Genomic DNA, 20,356 nt, shown 5'->3' on the forward strand with positions numbered 1-20,356 from the left:
ACTCAATCTTTATACCTTGGATAACGATAACTATTTCAAAAGAAGTTGCTCTTTGGAGAAATATTTAAATAAAAGGTTAAAATTTGAGTGTGGGATAGTTTATTTTTCTACATGTTGTAAGTTATGCATTTCTGCATTTCCTTTAAAAAATACTTAAATTCAGTACACAATGAAACTGAAGAAAAATATTTTTTACCCCAAATACAATTAGAAGTAGATAATACATCCAGTATTCAAGCAGTTTTCATAGGAGACTGAGAAAAGAAACATGCAATAACACACAAAATTTCTTAAGTCTTTTGTGCAATACGAGCCAGTAACTTTCAGCATTCTTTCACTGAAATGCTTTTTGTTCCTACTAAAGTTACTGTACTGGAACCAGAGCTAAAATGCACCTTCTTAAATTATTTCAAAGATTACTTCAGTAGTTTTTTAAATACTGAAGTTACACATACACTTTTACTTCCTGATTTTCCTAACCAGTGCTAATTTTTATTGTTCTGGTTACTAGGCTGTTACTAAGGTCTCATTTTTAGTTTCCATTAATAAGCAACCTTTCTAATTCATTTTTTCCCTTTATGCAATTTGGTTATGCACCATATGAGATTCTGACCCATTGCTCAAAGCTGTGTTTCCTAGTGGCAATGATCTGTCACACCACAGCTCATGCTTTTACTCTGTAGTCACATATTGCAATGCTACCCTACAATTCCATAACTACAGATACCCTAGATGTAGTTAAACAGGCAGAGTCAGCAGTCACAACACAATAGACCATTGACAACAGATTAAAAATGTTCCTGACAATAAATGTTAGATTTTGTTATTCACTACAACTTTTCAATTTCAAGTTCTCCCATCAACTGAATGCTCAGTAAAGATACTGATTATGAGGAATGAATAAGGAACATAAAGTAGCATTAAAAAAGTAAAATTATTGTGATGAAATACATAGACATTAAAAAAAAAAATAATCAACAAACACTAAAACCTACATGTAGCTGATTCTTGCTTTTTCTTTCCTAAATCTTTCTTTCTGAATGTTTGGCACTGTCCAAGTTGTATTAACACTGAATCTGCTTTGTAGATTACAACCATCTATAAATTAGCAGAATTTCCAGTTTTGAACTAGGCTTCTGAGATAAATGATAATCTCTGAAAACCTTATCAATAGATCTGTTATCTATTATAGGTAATGCTAATTACCTGTTTACTTGGACTCTGTTATGAACACAGAGTAGCTCATCATACATGGTGGTTTCAAAATCTCAAGTAGGCTTTAATAACTCACTAATTTCTCATTAAATATCTGTACAGTAGTAACTCTACTAAGTAACTAGTAACTCACTAAATAACAGTATACAAAAGAGTCCTTATTCCCAAGACTTAAATTAACATCTGTAGAATATATGCTGCACTCATGTTGTTAATGAGTTAATAATTTCCATCTGCTTTAAGGTCATAAAATTTCTAACACTTCTAACAGATTGTGGCTTTTAGAAGTGAACATCCTTATACTATTTAAAATCTTTTTATAAATATTTTCCATTCAAGTTACTCTCTGAACTATTTTCCCAAATAAATACCCTAGAAAATAAAAGAGAGAACCCAATGGCTGAAGAGGAATGGGAAGAACACTTACCATGCTTAGTAAAGTAGTATGAATAGCAAAATAGTATGAAGAATTGACAGAATTTTCATAAAAGTCAATGTCTCAATTCAAATTTGTAAGCCATTATGTCAAATCCTATAATAGGAATAGTCAGGTTTCTCAAGGACTGATGCGGGCCTGGTCTTGTTGATTCAACTGCTATATTTACAATTTCAACCAGCAGTTTTAAACCTCTTCTTCATATCTTACCAGTTTTTAGAACACCAAATAAGATTCTTTTTAAAATTTCTCATTCCACCTTATTTTTTTAAGAGCATTGTCAATAACTTCAACAACGATTCGGTACGCACATGCTTGACCCGGTATAGGACAGCATTTTAGCATGGGTCAAAAACATGAGTTTAAAGTCGAGTATAAAATCATATGCTGTCATGAATAGGCTGCTTTCTTGAATTATATACCCCCATCCCCCCCTTTTTTTTTTCCTCTATGTGTTTTGTCAGGATAAACAGTCTCAAAGCTCTTACTGTAACCTTAAAAAATGTTATGAAAATCCCATTTGCTTTCAGAAATATTTAATATAGAACCTTTAATGCAAGAGATTCTGCCTCTAAAGAAAAAGTCTGCATAAACCATCAGTCAACAACATTTTAAGATATAAGCCTATTTGTTTAAAACACAATCCAGATAGATAGCATGCAGATAAAAACTGATAAGCTTATAGCCCTTACAACAGCATAAATAACTAGCTGTTTGATCTCTGATCAAAACTGATCAAAAATTAAATCTAAGTGATCTAAATTCATCTATGAAAGAGATATGGTAGGGCCTCTTTCAGAGAGGTTTACTTGCCTTCATTATTCCCCTTCCTCTACAAATATGCAAGATTTCATCCAACCCCTTCAGAACTAAAGTTTACTTTTTTTCTATTCTTTCAACAGTGTTTCAAAAATAATCCCATGACATCACCATAACAGAACTGAAAGAGCCAAACAAAACATTTCTTTTACAAACAGTAGAAAAAACAATATTCTTATAATTTGCCCAGTTTAGCCTTACTTTTATTTTATACAAACATTAAGGATGGAATAATTCTAGAAATAAAAGGAATAGAATGAAAAGTAATATAAGAAAAAATGGAAGAATTATGTTTAAATATTTTAAACATAAATTTAAATAGAGAAAATAGGCATAGATAATTTTCTTGAAAGCAAAATTCTTTCATTCGGCACATATACAGATAATTTCAGAGCTATACTAATTTTATCTTTTAAAAAGGGAATGAATGTCACCACTGAACTCATTCTGTCAATTATAGGACTACAACAGGACTTCAGATTCACTGTTTTACATAATATGATTGTATGACATAAAAAGAGTTTTGGCATTAAAACTGTTGCATGAAAGAAACTAAGTAAATTTAATAAATACGCTCAGCAAAAACCATGTCTTCAGAAGCAGTTATTACTCCATTTCATCCAAAGCAAAAAAAGTTTTAAGTATTTACTTTTTTTCACTGAAAACTGCAAAATGAGACCCAATAAAAAAACAGCGTATACTATTTAATTTTTATTTAGGTGATGCTCAACTACTATGAACCAAAAAAATTTCATGTATTTCAATAAGTTGCTGTATGCTAAAATATTTCCCCAGTCACATACAGACAGACAAATAATGCAAAGCCAAAAGGTCTGAGTACATACTACCCCGCAGGCCCCTTTAGTCTAATCAGTATATTTCGTCCTTAATTTCTTCAGCCCCACCCAACCTATGTGAGTTTTTTTATACATAAAAATATATTAAGCATTAGATTACAAATATTTTGTTCACAATCAGTTTTATTGATTACTATGATATTACCCGTGCAGTTAGATATTTTTCCTTGCAATATGTGAATAATGATATGGCCCTAAATATTCTGATTTTCAACTAGTCATATTAACTTGAATGAAAACTGTTTAAATAGTCATGGATTGATATTCTCAATTTTATCTTCATTTTAAAATTTGATATATTAACTTTTTGGGCTATTCTTATCTTATAAATGATCTTGCCTTAATTCATCAAATTTTTCTGCAATAATTTTATTGAGCTATTGCAGACTCATGTCTCAAAATCACATTATTAATACAACCTATGCACCAACTGACTTTTTGAACATGCAATGTTCAAGATTCTTTTTTAAAACAGAAGAGAATTTACCTTAATATCAAAAGCTCCTGGCTGACCCACTTGGTTATAAAGCTCTAGCTGGTTCTTCACAGGTGTTACCCACAATGTCAGCTGATTTATTTGCTGATCGAGTTCAATGAAATCCTTTAGCAGAATCTCTATTTCTTTTTGCTTCTCTGGAAGATCTTTGGACACCTGAAAAAATACCAGAAGCTGTTTTAGTAGTAAGAAAATAAATAAATAAACATAAACCAATTTAAGACTGCAAACACATACATGTACATGGATATAAAAGGTTAAAATAATATTAAATAAAATAATTTTATACACTTGTATGAAGAAGGGAAGAAAAGTCTATAAACACCAAATTGTTAAGGTAGGTATCTTGCCAATCAGTAACAACAGTCTCATTCCTATGAATAAACATATCAGACTATTCATTTTTGTTATTCTACTATTCCATTTGCAGTACATAAAATGTTTGTTTTCTCAGTATATATCTTCAATTGTCAATTTTTAATCAGAGAGAGCAACAGTGAATATCAAAACATGAAAGTGACCATTTGAATGACCTTTCTTGACCTCTTTGATGTGCAAGTTTATAAGCATCTGTTTTCGGACAAGGTGTTTATAATTGTGAGTTGAGTCCAAATATGCATGAGCAGATGCATATAGTGAAGGAAAATAATGAAAAAAATGTTATCAATACTGATCAGGTCCTTAATTTGCATTCAAAATAGTCAGTTTCTAACTAAGCACATTCTAACTAAGCACATTTTTTTGCTAGTATTAGAAATTAATAATCAGTGAATGACATAGCTGAACTCTCACAACACTGAAGCATTTGGAGTAAATATAAGAACAGGTTGGAAATAAATAGGCCAATATAAATCTCCTTCTCAGCATGTTTTCTATAGATGGAGAGGTGAGGTATCACTACACTACACTATTACCACCATTGCAAGCATATACCAGAGGAGAAACCATCTACACTTAAAAACAAAACAGAACAAAATTTAACAACAGCAAATACAGCTTCTACGCAGGGGTTAGAAAATATGGCAATTAACTTCTAAAATCAGTCAGGAAGTATGGTTAGTTTTTCATATGAAGAAAATGAGTTTTCCTGATGTTCCTTGTTTCAAAGCACAGGGTTGTTTTTTTGTTTGTTACTAAAAAACAAATCTTAGTAGCAGAACATGTGAGTTTTCAGACATACACAGTAAAATACAAATTCCCTGTGAAGTTAAACTATTAACAGAAGAATTGCTATCACGTTGCCCAGCTACAAAAGTATTACTGATGTGTACTAAGTGCTAATGATGATATTTCATAGAAGACAATAAATCAAAATACAACAGAGATATGAAAACAATTAAGGTTACTGAAAAAACAGATGAAGGAGCGGGAAGAAAACAAATGTCTCATGGCATGTATATTTCTTTGCAAATTTAGTTTGAAAATACTGATTTGTAGGTACTAAAATAACCCTTCTACATAAATTCTGCATATGATTTATTAGACCATACTTAAGTGATATTTCTAATTCATTAACTTGATTTACCATATGTTAAATTATCTCTGTTATTTGCTATAGCCACTCCATAATATCGTATTTAATAAAAACTGACCTGTGAGTCAAATCATTTTTTCTATCCCCCTAATCATGTTAAATAAAATAAAAACTCTGCTTTTCCAGTATGGCCCCAAATATGAAAGAAAACAATTAAAAATGCATTCATTTCCCTTATGTGTTCACTCAGTATCTATGCAGATCTTGGCCTAATTTCACAGAACATTAGTTTCATTTTTCCTACATCTTTTGAATGTTAATATTCAGTGTTTAGTAGCTTTGATATTAACGTATACAAGTTCCACAGAAAACCTATTAAAAGCAAATAGGTAATCATAGGCAGATAAAAATCCAGGCTAATGTCTGAAGATCTGAAATTTAAATTAATCTGGCTACAACCAACATTAATGAATTATGTTGGGTCTATCAGAAGACAGACAAATTAAAATTTGTAGAGCTTTCTGGAAAAAAAAAGAGGTTACATACTAAAAAAATATTCAATCTAGGAACACGGAAGAGAAAACGAGGTTTTGCTGATGTACTTTACTTACTTCAGCCTACAGTTTCCAAAAGTAATCACAGATACAGGGAAAAAAAAAAAAAAAAAAAAAAAAGCAAACTAGATTAAGTTAAATTGCAGTATAAGTGAACACAGTCTCTTCTTACAAATTGGCTCCTGGGCTAAAATTATAACACAATATATGATTATAATATTTTGAGTATATAAATAAAAAAAAAATCTAGGTCAATATGAATTGGTTCATTATATAGAGAATTTTAATGCCAGCTACTCTTATCACGAAGATTAAAAGATGAACAATAAATAAAGATGGGGCTTCCCTCAAACCTAGAAGGTTAAGGTAAGCATGTAAGAAACAGATTTTTGGCTGGACATTAAGAAAGGAATATCTTGTATAATCCATGGAACACATTTCATACTGTTGTGTGGAAAACGGATTCTTAGATCTAAGGAATTTTGTTTGCTCTCTTTTTATTTTTTTTTTTATTTTTCCTTAATTCTGGCATCAAACAGTCATGCTGGCTAATCAAATTAGAGCCTGATGAGTTTAAGGGAATTACAAATTCTCCCATCAAGCGAGGGTACTGCTGCAGACTGTCTCTGGGGAGACAGCTTATTTCCAGAAGCATAATTTGGGAAAAACTCCATGGAGTAACAGACATGAATATGTTTGTAGGGTCTCCTGATTCATGCCCCTTCTGTTCCACAGGAGGACACACAGAGTTAGGATCCTCTAGAATTTTCTCTGCCTTTTAACTTACAGTCTTTTCATCCAAATTCAATCTATTACAGGACTTTCTTGACAAGCTGCTTCAGGTACTGGCATGCTGATTGTTCACAGCTCCAGAAGTCCCATCCAGAAGTTGGGATTCTGATGCCAGTGGGACAGCCATCCCACTGTCCTGTCACTGGACTCTCTCTACTAGTTCTTACTTCCCAGATGCCACTCTTTTTGCATTTTTTTGTTTGTTTGTTTGTTTGTATTTTACTTTTTGGCTCCTTCCTTCCCCACCCTGCTTTTATTCCTTCGGTGCCCAGGGTAACCATCTGGTGTCTACCCAGTTTAATCCCCTATAGTATCTTATTTCATTCCCTTCTGTTTAAGAAAGACTGTTAGGTTTCATCAGAGGAGGAGTGAAATCATTTCATAAGTGCCAAGACCAATAGGAACAGTAGCCAGAAGGCATCACCTGTGGAAGAGTAAAAACAGGACAAACATTGAAGATGTTTTCCCCACAATCTGCCTAAACTAAACACAGACCTAATGAAACTAAAAGCATTATAGGCTGTCAAGGAAGACATGGTGAAAAAGACAACTTTAACTGGGACAGCTTTCTAAAAATTTAGCTTCACTTTTTGTTTAGAACTTTTTTTTTCAACTTTGTCTTATTTGGCAGCAGATCAACAATGAAAACATACCTTGGTTTTCAACCAAAGGAAAAAAATAACTTTCAAAGTGCAAATGAAAACTAAAGTATAGATTATTCCTTCAAAGAAAAAAAAAATTGATTTCAACATCAAAGCACTGTATAAATTCAATGATGTGTCAAAACAATCTCAAAGTATGTGATGCATCTAAAATTTTGTACTTTAGTTCAAATGTTAATTAAGTTAAATTAATTGGCAGCTTAGTAACAGAATAATAGAAAAGATTTACATTCTAAATCAGAAAACAGCAGAAGATCCTAATTTTACAAACTGTCACTAGTCAGACAATACGTAGCATTATTCATCATCTTAAAACGTCAGACCATTTTTTACTTAATCTGTTTTATGTATTTTCTAATTAAATTCTATTAAAAGAATGCAAATAAATCACCAGCATAAAAACAATAAGATGTTTCTGTAAACATGAGAATACTCTGTCAAATTTAAAGTAATAATTTAAAAGTCTAGATGTTAATTTAATATTTCCATTATTTCTCCATAGGTGTTTCTCCATAAGAATTCCTATAAGAAATTCTAGAATTCCTATGAAGAAATACACACATTATTTCTATTCCATCTGAACCTCACATCTTCAGTGACCTTCCTTCACTGGAAAACTAGATGATCCACTCTTAGGTTCTTTCCATCCCCACCCCAATGTGACCACTTTGGGTGCAACATATGGCTAAGATGAGCAGCTGCTCATCTTAGCCATATATATCTCCTTCATTGTTCATATGTTCTGTTGCTTCTTACTTTAGCTTTAGATATACAGGTACTTTTTAGTCTATATTCATAGTTGTGTGCATGCACTATGTGATGAATTAGAGCTGAGCAGATGGAAAGGAATATGAATTCATATGATGACAATAAATATAAAGGAAGGAAGAAGTTGTATAAGGTATGTCTCCTGATGTAAAATCATACTCTGTGGTCTCCATTCTGTTTAATTCCTTATGAATATCCAGAAGGCAGATTTCAATAACAATTAATGTAACATCTGTGGAGTTCGATCCTGTAATAGGAACAATACTCAGAATGAACAAGCTGAAACTAATTAGGTAGAGATAGTAAGTAGGAAGGAAAGAACAACTGGGAATAGTTTTGCAGAGGTCAGAAATGTTACTGCAAGTGAATGAACTTAATAAATCATATAATTAGTAAAGCATCACTATTATCAGCAGCTGTCACCTGAAAAAAGTAAGGAAAGCTATTGAAGTGGCTTCAAATGACCAATGTGTGATTTTGAATACTTCCCTTCTCTCTCACAAGTCAATATCAAGGTCATTTCCTATTTATCTGAAGGGACCAAAGAGAAGATTGTGCTGTTACTACCTAGCTACTTGAGAATACAGATGAGGAGATGCATCTCACCAACATGGCTTTTGTCAAAAAAGAATACCGAGGATCTCCCTAACATGAGAGTGAGTAGAGGGAGAAAAAATCCCAAATCTCCAAACATTTAATAGCAGTTTAAATATGTTTCCTACCCGATTTATTCACTATCTCTTCCCCCACCTCCCCCAGATATTAGATAAGGTAGCCTCCTTTCTCTTGCTAGCTGTCTCACCGACCTCTCAACAGAGTGGCGCTTATAATGAATGGATCTTATTTTGATGAATCTGACACTGGATTTAAATTCCACTTTCCTGATATGTATAATAAGATAAAATATAGATAAAATATAATAATGAGTATTATATTGTATATATACAATTGCGTATGTATGTATATATATGTATGTACTGTTTTTTTATATATATATATATATATATATATACACACATTATACACACATACTGTGGGGTGTCTGTGAAGGCTTAACAATGCTTTTCTTGTATTCCTGGCTTGGAAAGGTCCTTCTAATATACAAAGCACCTTATGGAAGTGGTCTTTGATTGTACAGTAACTGGCATTGTCAGGTTTCAAAAAATTCACCACTGTTTGCATGCAGAAAAGTGAAGAATGTGTAGCTTTCCGTATGAATTGCTTTCCATAATAAATGTGAAACAAGCACTAGCTTTTGCTTTACTATCCCATTTTTGTTAAAATACAAATCAAAGGAAAAATGACAGGTGACTACACTGCAGTCAGCCCACAGCATAACTGGACTGAAAGCAGGTTTCTGTGTTGTCCAAGACAGGACTCAGAAAATAAAACAATAATTAGTCATAGAAAGCATTAAATACAGGCTTTAATCCCAATTTATCTATATATCACAACTGATGCTTCAATAACACTAGTAAAATTATTACATAAAACAGCAGTTCTTTCAGCCGCTGTTCAGAAAGTTTTATCTGCTTAAAATCACCTTCCCTAGAGCATGTACAAAAGAATGATTTAAAATAGAAGGCGAGAACTTAATTTTTATGCATCATTTCTTCATGAAAAACAATCAGTGTAAGAAAGAGTTTCATGAAAGTTCGGTTTAGGACGCCATTTAGTTAATTAACTGAGCCATTTTCATTAGCAAACTCAATATTGACTTTAAAACAAAATCTATGTAATTTCTTTCAAGTGATGAATATTTATGAACCATGGTGTCTCTGACAAATGTGGAATAAAGGCTATACTACTAGAGGAAGATGAAAGCAGTCTACTAAAAATACATACAGAATTTTATTTTCGGTGTCACCAGTGTTTCATGTTTCCCTGTAAGGGATCTGACCTTGGCACATGTTTTTCAGGCTTTTTTTAAAAAAAAACAACAACAATACCACCACCACCACCAACAACAAAACAACAACAACAAAAAACTTCTTAAGTAGGTATTTGTAATATTCACAAGCTTTCTTTTTATTTTAAAAGAAAAAGAAAAAAAAGTCCATTGATTCAGATGACTAAAGTAATCCACAAATGCAGTGCACCAAATATTTTTCTGCTTCATCTGCCTGTCTAGCTTTAAACAAACAAACAAACAAACAACAACAACAAAAAAAAACAACAGACAAACATATCCCCCTAACCCGATGATTTATTTTGTTTTTCTTACATGGTAATATGACGATTTATATCACAATCATCTGAATATCTATATGCTTTAATAGTTATAACTAATTGACATTCATTCTGTTGTATACTGTCTTGGTGATCTTCCTTTGACAAGGGCATTTTCTGAGCACAAGACCCTCCACCTTTGTCGAATAATCTGGTCCACAACTTTCTTTTATTTATCCCTTTCTTTGTCCCATACTGAATTCCAGAAATCCAAAAGAAAACATAAAAGGTTTACAATATGATTCCTGCAGCCACTCTTTATCTTGACACAAGACAAACAAATAATAATAAAATACCCATATAATTGGTATTCTGCCTAATTGGTTACCTTGAAGCTGTCAGTCGATGTTCTCTTCTCACAGGAAGTGGAGCCTGACTTACATAAGCGAAGAAGAAGAGAAAATGGCAGGCCATAGTACTGCTCAGCAAACAGCTAGATGTACTGCTGTGGTTTCCCATAGTAACACATTACTCTGGGTCAGACAGCTTATCATACCACATAAAGACCAATCTCTTCTCACAGCTTGGCAAATTGAACATAGTAGTCCTATTTCTACTTTTGGTCATTCCTTGTGACAGAGACCTTCCTGTCTGCTGCTGTGTCTCATCATCCTTTTCTGCAACCCTCCTTTTTAAGAATTATGTTATCTGACTGCTTTACTTTCAAGACCATGCCCAATGGTCTTGACTTCCATGTGTAATCATCTCAGAGTGGCAATCATTCAGTAGCTAATTAAGCACATGATACTTTCTTCCATGCTGTTGCCTACATCTGAGAGAAGCTTCCCAAAACTGCCAGGAATTTTCTAAAAAATGTCATCTGCCTGACAAGCAAAATGAAGTCAAAAGGCATTGCAATGAAACAAATTACAAATATTTATACAGCATGTAGTACCATTAGTACCTTAAAATGCAAGCTATTAACTTAGTATCATTATTGGGTTTGCTCACGGAGTCCTTTATAGGAACAACAACAACAACAAAAGATTGGTGTTTTGCTTGGTAGAGAAAATGGATATAATTGGAACTAAGACTTGTAACACAGCAATAAAATCAATATGAAACAGCAATTTCTGGTATTAGACAAATATGTTCTATAATGTACAGATAAACTATATTATATTTCCACAATAAATAAACAGGGGTATCTTTTGCATTATCTTTGCACAGCTTAGATAAATTTCAATGGGATGGAATTTTGTCTACAGCTATTTGTAGATGTAACAGGAAATTTATGGAATTTCCTAGCAATGAAGAATTTATTCTATTAAAAATTGTAGAAAAATAAAAATATGGTGGTACTCCAATTCTAGTGAATGATCCTACCTAGCAACTAGTGAGCTAACATGACTGATAGAAAACAATTAACAATTTGATTAGTTTGATTAGTTTGATTTCATTATCAGTTGGTTTTCAATAAATATCTGTTTAGCACTTTGAGAGAGGTGACAACTTTTCAATTTTAAGAAACATGCAATTAATAGAAAAAATGAGAGTGTGAGAGTTACCTTAGATAAACAGTGCTCAATGTAGAATTAAATTCAGTATCATAATAACAGGCAATTCTCTGTGTAATGCTGATGCCTAATTTTCTAAAAGATGATTTTTAAATTCTGAGAAAAATGGCCAACAAAAGGCTAGGGAAGAAGAAAGGGGAGGTTTAACTTTAAGGCTATTTCAGACTATTTTGTTTGTGAAATATTAATTATATAGGCTCGTTGCAATACAGAAAGACCTAAATAAACCTATAAACTTTTTAAGCAGCAAATAGCAAAACTTTGGTTTTAGATTCCTACAGTCTTCCTTGACAAAAATGCATAAAAGATCTGACATACAACAGGAGGGTCTGCTGGGAACTAAAATTTAGAAAAGTTCAAATCACTGTAAGTGGCTCATTGCTATGTGAGAGTATGTGAATCATTGGTTACCACATGTGAAATATCTCTTGCATATGTGATTATTGTAGTGCAGAAATGTGTGAAAGGATTTGCTTAAAATGTTTTATTTGAAATCAGGTATTTCAGCTAGATCAATACTACTTCAATATAAACTGTCAGCACAAATGTCTTTACAAAACATACTTTTTATATTCAAAGTATTTAGCGTAACTCCTTAAATATATGAAAATATATTCCAAATTCATATCCAAAACACAAAAAGACAGAAATTTCCTCTACTAAAAGATGCCATAAAATATGTTGGCAAAGTAGTATTGTATATATACATACATTTAATCATTGTCCAGCCTGAATTCCATTTTTCCATTTTCAATCCTGGTGCAACTTTGTGTCATTCCCACATGCTCTGTCATCAGATACTATGGAGCAGAGACCAGTGCCCCTCTCTCAGGTTCATCGCCTCAGAAAATTGTAGAGAGCAATGAAGTTACCTCTGAGCCTCCTCTTCTCCAGACTAGACAACCCAAGAGCCCTCAACCTCTCCTCAAAAGACAAGTCTTCCATCCCTTTAAGTAGCTTTAAGGTCCTCCTATGGATGCATTCAAATATCTTAATAGCATTTTTATACCGTGGAGCCCAGAACTGTACACAATATTCAAGCTGAGGCTGCACCAGCACTAAATACACTGGGAGAATCACAGCTCTTGACTATGGCTATGCTGTGTTCAGTGCACCCAAAAATGTGGTTTGCCCTCTTGGCTGCACTGTGGTTCATGTTCAGCCAAACAGCACTCCCAGATCCCTCTCTGCACAGCTGTCCTCCAGCCACTTGTCCCCAAAACTTGGCCACTTAGGAGTGAGAAAAGTAGAGACTTGCCATTTTGATGATAAATAGATATATTAATTCAACAAGAATATCAGAAGAAGATTACAGGGTAGAGATAAGGGGTCCTGAGGGAAATAGCTGTAGAGTACCTCAACTTCAACAGAGATCAATTTGCTGATCTCTTCTGTCTGGTGACCAGCGATCAGACCCAAGGAAATGGCACAAAGCTGCAACAAGGGTGGATCAGACTGGGTGTTAGGAAAAGGTTCTTCACTGAGAACAGGTGGTTGGGCACTGGAACAGGCTCCCCAGAGAAGTGGTCACTGCATCAAGCCCATTGGAGTTCAACAAGTATTTGGACAACCTTAGACCTATGGTATGATTTTGGGGTAGTTCTTTGTGGAGCCAGGAAGTGGAATCAAACCTTTGTACCCTGAACTGGTGGAAGGGGATGGGGAGCAGAATGTGGCCCTCACTATCCATGAAGAAATGGTTGGCGACCTGCTACAGCACTTGGATGTATGCAAGTCGATGGGGCCAGATGGGATCCACCCAAGGATACTGAGAGAACTGGCGGAGGAGCTGGCCAAGCCGCTTACCATCATTTTATCAGCAGTCCTGGCTGTCGGGGGAGGTCCCAGTTGACTGGCGGCTAGCAAACGTGATGCCCATCTATGAGAAGGGCCAGAGGGCAGACCTGGGAAACTATAGGCCTGTCAGTTTGACCTCAGTGCCACGGAAGCTCTTGGAGCAGATTATCTTGAGAGTCATCACGCTCCACTTGCAGGGCAAGCAGGCGATCAGGCCCAGTCAGCATGGGTTTATGAAAGGCAGGTCCTGCTTGACGAACCTGATCTCCTTCTATGACAAAGTGACACGCTGGATGGATGAGGGAAAGGCTGTGGATGTGGTCTACCTTGACTTCAGCAAGGCTTTTGACGCCGTCTCCCACAGCATTCTCCTTGAGAAACTGGCTGCTCGTGGCTTGGACTGGCGTATGCTTCGTTGGGTTAGAAACTGGCTGGATAGCCGGGCCCAAAGAGTTGTGGTGAATGGAGTCAAATCCAGTTGGAGACCGGTCACTAGTGGCGTTCCCCAGGGCTTGGTGCTGGGGCCAGTCCTCTTTAATATCTTTATCAATGATCTGGATAAGGGGATTGAGTGCACCCTCAGTAAGTTCACAGATGACACCAACTTAGGTGCGTGTGTCGATCTGCTCGAGGGTAGAAAGGCTCTGCAGGAGGATCTGGATAGGCTGCACCGATGGGCTGAGGTCAACTGTATGGAGTTCAACAAGGCCAAGTGCCGGGTCCTGCACCTGGGGTGCAATAACCCCAAGCACAGCTACAGGCTGGGAGATGAGTGGTTGGAAAGCTGCCTGGTGGAGAAAGACCTGGGAGTATTGGTTGATAGTCGGCTGAATATGAGCCAACAGTGTGCTCAGGTGGCCAAGAAGGCCAATAGCATCCTGGCTTGCATAAGAAGCAGTGTGGCCAGAAGGGCTAGGGAAGTGATTGTCCCCCTATACTCGGCTCTGGTGAGGCCGCACCTCGAGTACTGTGTTCAGTTTTGGGCCCCTCGCTACAAGAAGGACATCGAGGTGCTTGAGCAAGTCCAGAGAAGGGCGACGAAGCTGGTGAGGGGCCTGGAGAACAAGTCCTACGAGGAGCGGCTGAGGGAGCTGGGCTTGTTCAGCCTGGAGAAAAGGAGGCTCAGGGGCGACCTTATCGCTCTCTGTAAGTACATGTACCTTAAAGGAGGCTGTAGCGAGCTGGGGGTTAGTCTATTCTCCCACATGCCTGGTGACAGGACGAGGGGGAACAGGCTAAAGTTGCGCCAGGGGCGTTTTAGGTTGGATATTAGGAAGAACTTCTAACTTCTTTACTGAGCGGGTTGTGAGGCATTGGAATGGGCTGCCCAGGGAAGTGGTGGAGTCACCATCCCTGGAGGTCTTTAAAAGATGTTTAGATGTTGAACTTAGCGATATGGTTTAGTGGAGGACTTGTTAGTGTTAGGTCAGAGGTTGGACTCGATGATCTTGAGGTCTCTTCCAACCTAGATATTGTGATTCTGTGAAAAACTTGTCTCAGCGGAAATTAAGAACACATATTCAGTAGAATGTCACAAAAGCCCTTGATATGGTGTAATTATTGCCTGATTGCTGCAAAAAACATTTTGAACATCATAACTTTTTCCTTGAACGGACTTCAGAATGATTAATTGTTTCAAATGAGAGTAAACAACATACTGTAGTAGGAGAATATTTATTAATATTTAACAAGAGAGAGAAATTGATGGTGCTATTAATAAAAAGAAAGCAATTGTATATTTCTCTGCAGGACTCCAGATTTAACGTAAAACAGTGCTACTAACAACTTTTACAATGTTTTAAACCTTCAGAATGCTGCAATATCACCAAGTAATTTATTTTTACAATATTCCCATGAGATACGGGGTTGCTCATAGGAAAACAGAGCAGCTGGAAATTTAAACAACTTTGTTGGCATTTCCAGACTGTGGGAAGTGACAAGATAAAAATGGTCTCTGTAAAGTACCTTACCCAAATATACCATCTATCAGGGATTTACAGCTCTAAAATTTTCCTTTTTTTCTGATGCTGTGCTACTGCATCTATTTATCAGAGTATTTTATCATGTGTGGGGAGAATGCAACTTTTTCTTTGTAAACTACCTTTGACTCAAAGTTTTGTTGGATGCAACAACTATGTGTTTTCCACTAATACCTTGAATGATAAAAACGAGCTACAAAACTACAAGATTTGAGACCTTTTGTAGGGAAGAAAAAAAAAAAACAAACAAAAAACACCATTAATAATAATAAAATAAAATTAGAGTTTAAACTGAAAAGGCAGCAATTATATCAAATCCCTGCTTTTTTTTGTTTGTGTGTTTGTTGTTTTTTAATATTGTAAAATGCAGTTCTTGTTAAAATAAATAAATAAATCAGTGAGTATTATACCACAGCAATATTTACCTCATTGGAATCTCACTTGTATTTTCTTTGGAGTTAGATTTTCCAGGTTTAAAAAACACTGCATCCAAATTTTAAACTTATATCAGATTAGAATTGATTTGTTAGTATAAGCCTGATTTGCTATCATTTTTTTTTATTATTATTTTTTTTTTAATAGATGGCAAATAATAAAATCTTTCAGTCTAAGATAAACCATTTCATTTTCTTCCATCTGCAGTGAATGTGTATACTTACATTGATTGTGGACACTCATACAGCTATTATGACACACCTAAATGACTTCATCTAACTGAACTTCAGAAAACAAACAAACAAACAGATGTCTCCTGTCTCCTTATGTCTTATGATAGTCTCCAGTTCTTTTTGACAGTGGTCATTAGGATGACTTACAGTATAGCATGTAAAGTGGAACAAAAACTGATGTCTGAAGTCATTAAAATGACTAAAAATGCCATTGATTAGCAAGTAGGGCCCAATTCCTAATGTGGTCTGTCTTCTATAACACATGCAATCCACTGTATCCAGCATAGCTAAGAATCTCGGTAGTTTTAAATCAATATAGCCAGAAGAACTTCAGTGTATGTAGCTTAAAAGAACTGAAAAGAAAAGGGCTTTTTTACCTGCTTGGAAATTGGAAATAAAACAGACATTCTTATTAGGCTACAAATGCTTTAATCTCATTTCAAATCAAAAGCACAGAAATCCAACTGTAGCTTTTTTTTTTTCAAAGATATCTTCCTGTTCATCCCACAAACAGTAATAGTAGCAATTATAGTAGTTTCAACTGCAAACTCAAACTAAGTTACAATAACATGCTGAAAATTTGATGTCATCACAAGTAATAGGTGAATAATTACTACTCAAGGCAAGCTACATGAACTATAACCTTGTTATGACTTTGTCTTCCTGCACTTTCTAGGTCCATCTGTTTTTCTCTGCACTTGGTCAACCAAGCCAAGAAGACCTATACTTCTCCTGGTGGTACAGAAAATGTTCACAAATTACAGCCATGTCACTCCACTCCAATTTCTTTTTTGTCTATATAGCACAACAAATTGATTTGCTGTGGCAGTAAACAGTGAAATGGTCTCTTCAGTGTCTAGTAATTAGTTCTAATAGTAGCAGACAAATTAAAAGGCAGAAAAAATGTCTCCATCAGGCACTTATAATAACCTTCATAATACATACAGTAGATGTTGTGAAGACTAAGGTGGATAAATGAGAAGAATGCTGATTTTGGCATCCAGCTTACTTTCGGATAATCTAGCTCATCCCTCTTGGCTGACACCAGACCAAGAATATTATTAAAGAGTAATAAACTCCTTCCAGCAAACCTCTGATTCCATGGTTCACTGGTCTCAGACCTAATCTATCAATCCATTTACTGCACACTAAAAGGTAAGAAACCCATTACAGATCTGTTATATGCCCTGGCAGGTGGTATATGACAAGAACTGAATTCATCACAAACTCCAGTGCCTAGTACCCCTTTTGTATGCTTTGAAGCGCTAGGTGGCTAGCTTACTTGGCTATCACAGCAGAAGATACTTTGAGCTTTGAAAATAAATGAAAATTCTTGATGTGAAGACATAAAAATGGTTATAAAACACTTCATTTTTCATATTATTAAGACTTCACAAAGACAGAGTTATTTTCATTTTTACAAGAAATACTGACTTTGGAGAGGGTATAATAAGTAAAACCAGGCTAAAATTTAAAAGTCATGCTTTCAAATGTAGGCTTTAATCTTCATTCTCTGCTTAAACTGTATCTGAGGTAGTGGCCTACTAGAATCACTATTCAATAAAGGTGTCTGAAGAAATGTCGTTTTAAATTTATGACTATATAAAGGAAGAAAAACTCTTCATGTATCTATTCTCAAGGTCATCAGCACATGATATAAACACCTAAAAGCAAAGACAATACTGAAGCAAAAGAAAAAAAAAAAAAAAAAGCTTCTTTTATGTGACTGCAATTCCTTTCATACTCAATTTATTTTCTCAGCTTATTTCCATTGCTGTAGGGTAACCGTTTCTTTGACTCTAGAGAAGGTTTGAACATGACTTATTTCAAATATGTCACCTTGAAGGTTAAAACTCACAATGTTGTTGCCCCTTCCACCGTTTGGCAGATCAAAGCAAAACAAAAATTTGTCATAAACTTAGGAGATATTTGGCTACATTTTCAACTGGTAATTTTTGATTGTCACAGCTTCTCTAAAGTAAACAGAATTACTCCAGCATATACCAAATAAGGAGCTACCTTATGTTATTTATGTAACTGTCAAGTACATTTTGTATTTTCAACATAATATCATCCTGCAAGATGAGATAATCAGAAACGGTAGATTGTTACACATTCCTTCCTAGCACAGATGCCAGAAAACAAAACAAATAGCTGGAAACAAAGGATTCAAGCTTAAGATATACTCTTAGACGGTAATGGAGGGACAGAGAAGCCCCAGAGGAATCTCTGCGCTGGTGAGGCTTGCCCACTGGGCTTTGAGGAACAGGAAAAATATATCCTCATCAAAACAACTGACTACAGAACCATCCTGCTACAGTGACCTACTGAAGATCACCTAATATAAATGTGCCAGAGCTGTGAGGTTTGGCTCACAGTAAAATCTGTGTGGGTTGGTGTAGTGGATTTACGTGGCAAGGTTTTGGTAGCAGGGAGCCATAGGGGTGGTTTCTGTGAGAAAGATCTAGAAGCTGCCCCATGTTTGGGAAGGGCCCCATTGTTTTCCAGATCCGAGCCAATAAGCGATGTTGTTTTGCGCCTCTGTGAGAGCATATTTAAGACAGGGAAAAAACGCTGTGCCACACAGCAGCCGGGAGTGAGAAACAGCTTGCATGTGCCAAGGTCAGTGTAGAGGAAGGGGGAGAGGTGCTCCAGGCGCCGGAGCAGAAGTCCCCTGCGGCCTGTGGTGAGGACCATGGTGAAGCAGGATGTCCCCCTGCAGCCCATGGAGTACCACGGTGGAGCAGGGTTCCATGCTGCAGCCCGTGGAGGAGACCACGGTGGAGCAGGTGGCCCTGCACCGACGGAGGCTGCCGCCTGTGGAAGACCCCTGCCAGAGCAGATTCCGGGCCGGACCTGTAGCCCGTGGAGAGGAGACCACGCAGGACCAGGTGACCCGGCAGGAGCTGCTGCCCGTAGGGGAGCCAGGTTGGAGCAGTTTTCTCCTGAGGGATGGACCCCGTGGTACGGACCCATATCTGGAGCAGTTCTGGAAGAGCTGCTGCCTGTGGGAAGCCCACGCCGGATCAGTTCATCAAGGACTGCATCCCGTGGGTGGGACCCCACAGCACAGGGGACGAGAGTGACCGAGAAGGAGCGGCAGAGAAGAAGTGCTGTAGACTGACCATAACCCCCAATCCCCCTGTTCCCCTGCGCCGCTCGGGGGGAGGAGGTGGAAGAGGGTGGATGGGGGGGGAAGGTGCTTTTGGTTTGCTTTTTCCTTTGTTTTCTCACTTCTCTCGCTTGTTAGTAATAGGCAATAAATCTTACTATCTCCTTATGCCAAGTCTGTTTTGCCCGTTACAATAATTATTGCGTGATTTTCTCGTCCTTATCTCAATCCTTGAGCCCTTTTCACATATTTTCTCCCCATTCCTCTTTGAGGAGGGGGAGTGAGAGAGCGGCTGTGGTGGAGCTCGGCTGCCCACTCGAGCGGAACCACGACAGTTGGTCTTTTTTATTTTTATTTTTATTTTTTTTTACATTGACTTTTCAAGATCATCTGAGAAACAAAACACCTTCAGAGAAACATTTGAAAATCTCACTTAACATGTAAGGATTTGAATGTCATAATTGTCAAACTAATTTTCTCTTTATTAAAAAATAAATTGCATTTTCAACGTCCTTTAAATTCAGCAACTAAGGCAGAGTGAGCACTATTTTATTTTATATATCTCCATAGGTAGACAACTGAAATTGAAATAGTGCAGTTCAGTAATGATCACAAAGAAAAGTTCAATGTTCTTGGTTTAGTCCCTTTTATCTATAAATGAAATTTTCACCTGGTAAATTCCAAGCTTAATGTCTTGCCGGAATCATTACTTAGGTCTGTTGCAGCTTGTAAAGAGAATGATTTACGTTATCCACCATATTTCATACAAATAATTTCATACTAATAATTTCAACAGCATTCATAGTTATTTGGGTTGCTCTGCCTATGATGAGTAACCTGGATATTTTCTCTATTAGCAAGCAGAAAGTGGAAGTACCTAAGTTCTTAGATATGACTTTCATACAGAGAAATTAGTTTTTCTTAGAACGTTAGTGCTATTTTACTTAAAAATAAAAGCAAACAAACAAACAAAAAAACCCA

At 36.1% G+C, this 20,356-nt stretch overlaps 1 protein-coding gene across 10 annotated transcripts in view; it reads right to left on the minus strand.

Moving 5' to 3' along the window:
• Positions 1–20,356, minus strand: part of DMD (dystrophin) — a 1,245,415-nt gene that overhangs the window by 388,934 nt on the left and 836,125 nt on the right. For all 10 annotated transcript variants that reach the window (XM_082770266.1, XM_082770264.1, XM_082770258.1 and 7 more), the window contains one exon: positions 3,815–3,979. In XM_082770266.1, the coding sequence (XP_082626392.1) occupies positions 3,815–3,979 (165 nt within the window). The remainder of the gene's footprint in view (positions 1–3,814; positions 3,980–20,356) is intronic.

This window comes from Aythya marila (genome assembly GCF_965140915.1).
Source record: "Aythya marila genome assembly, chromosome: 1".
Classification (NCBI taxonomy): domain Eukaryota; kingdom Metazoa; phylum Chordata; class Aves; order Anseriformes; family Anatidae; genus Aythya; species Aythya marila.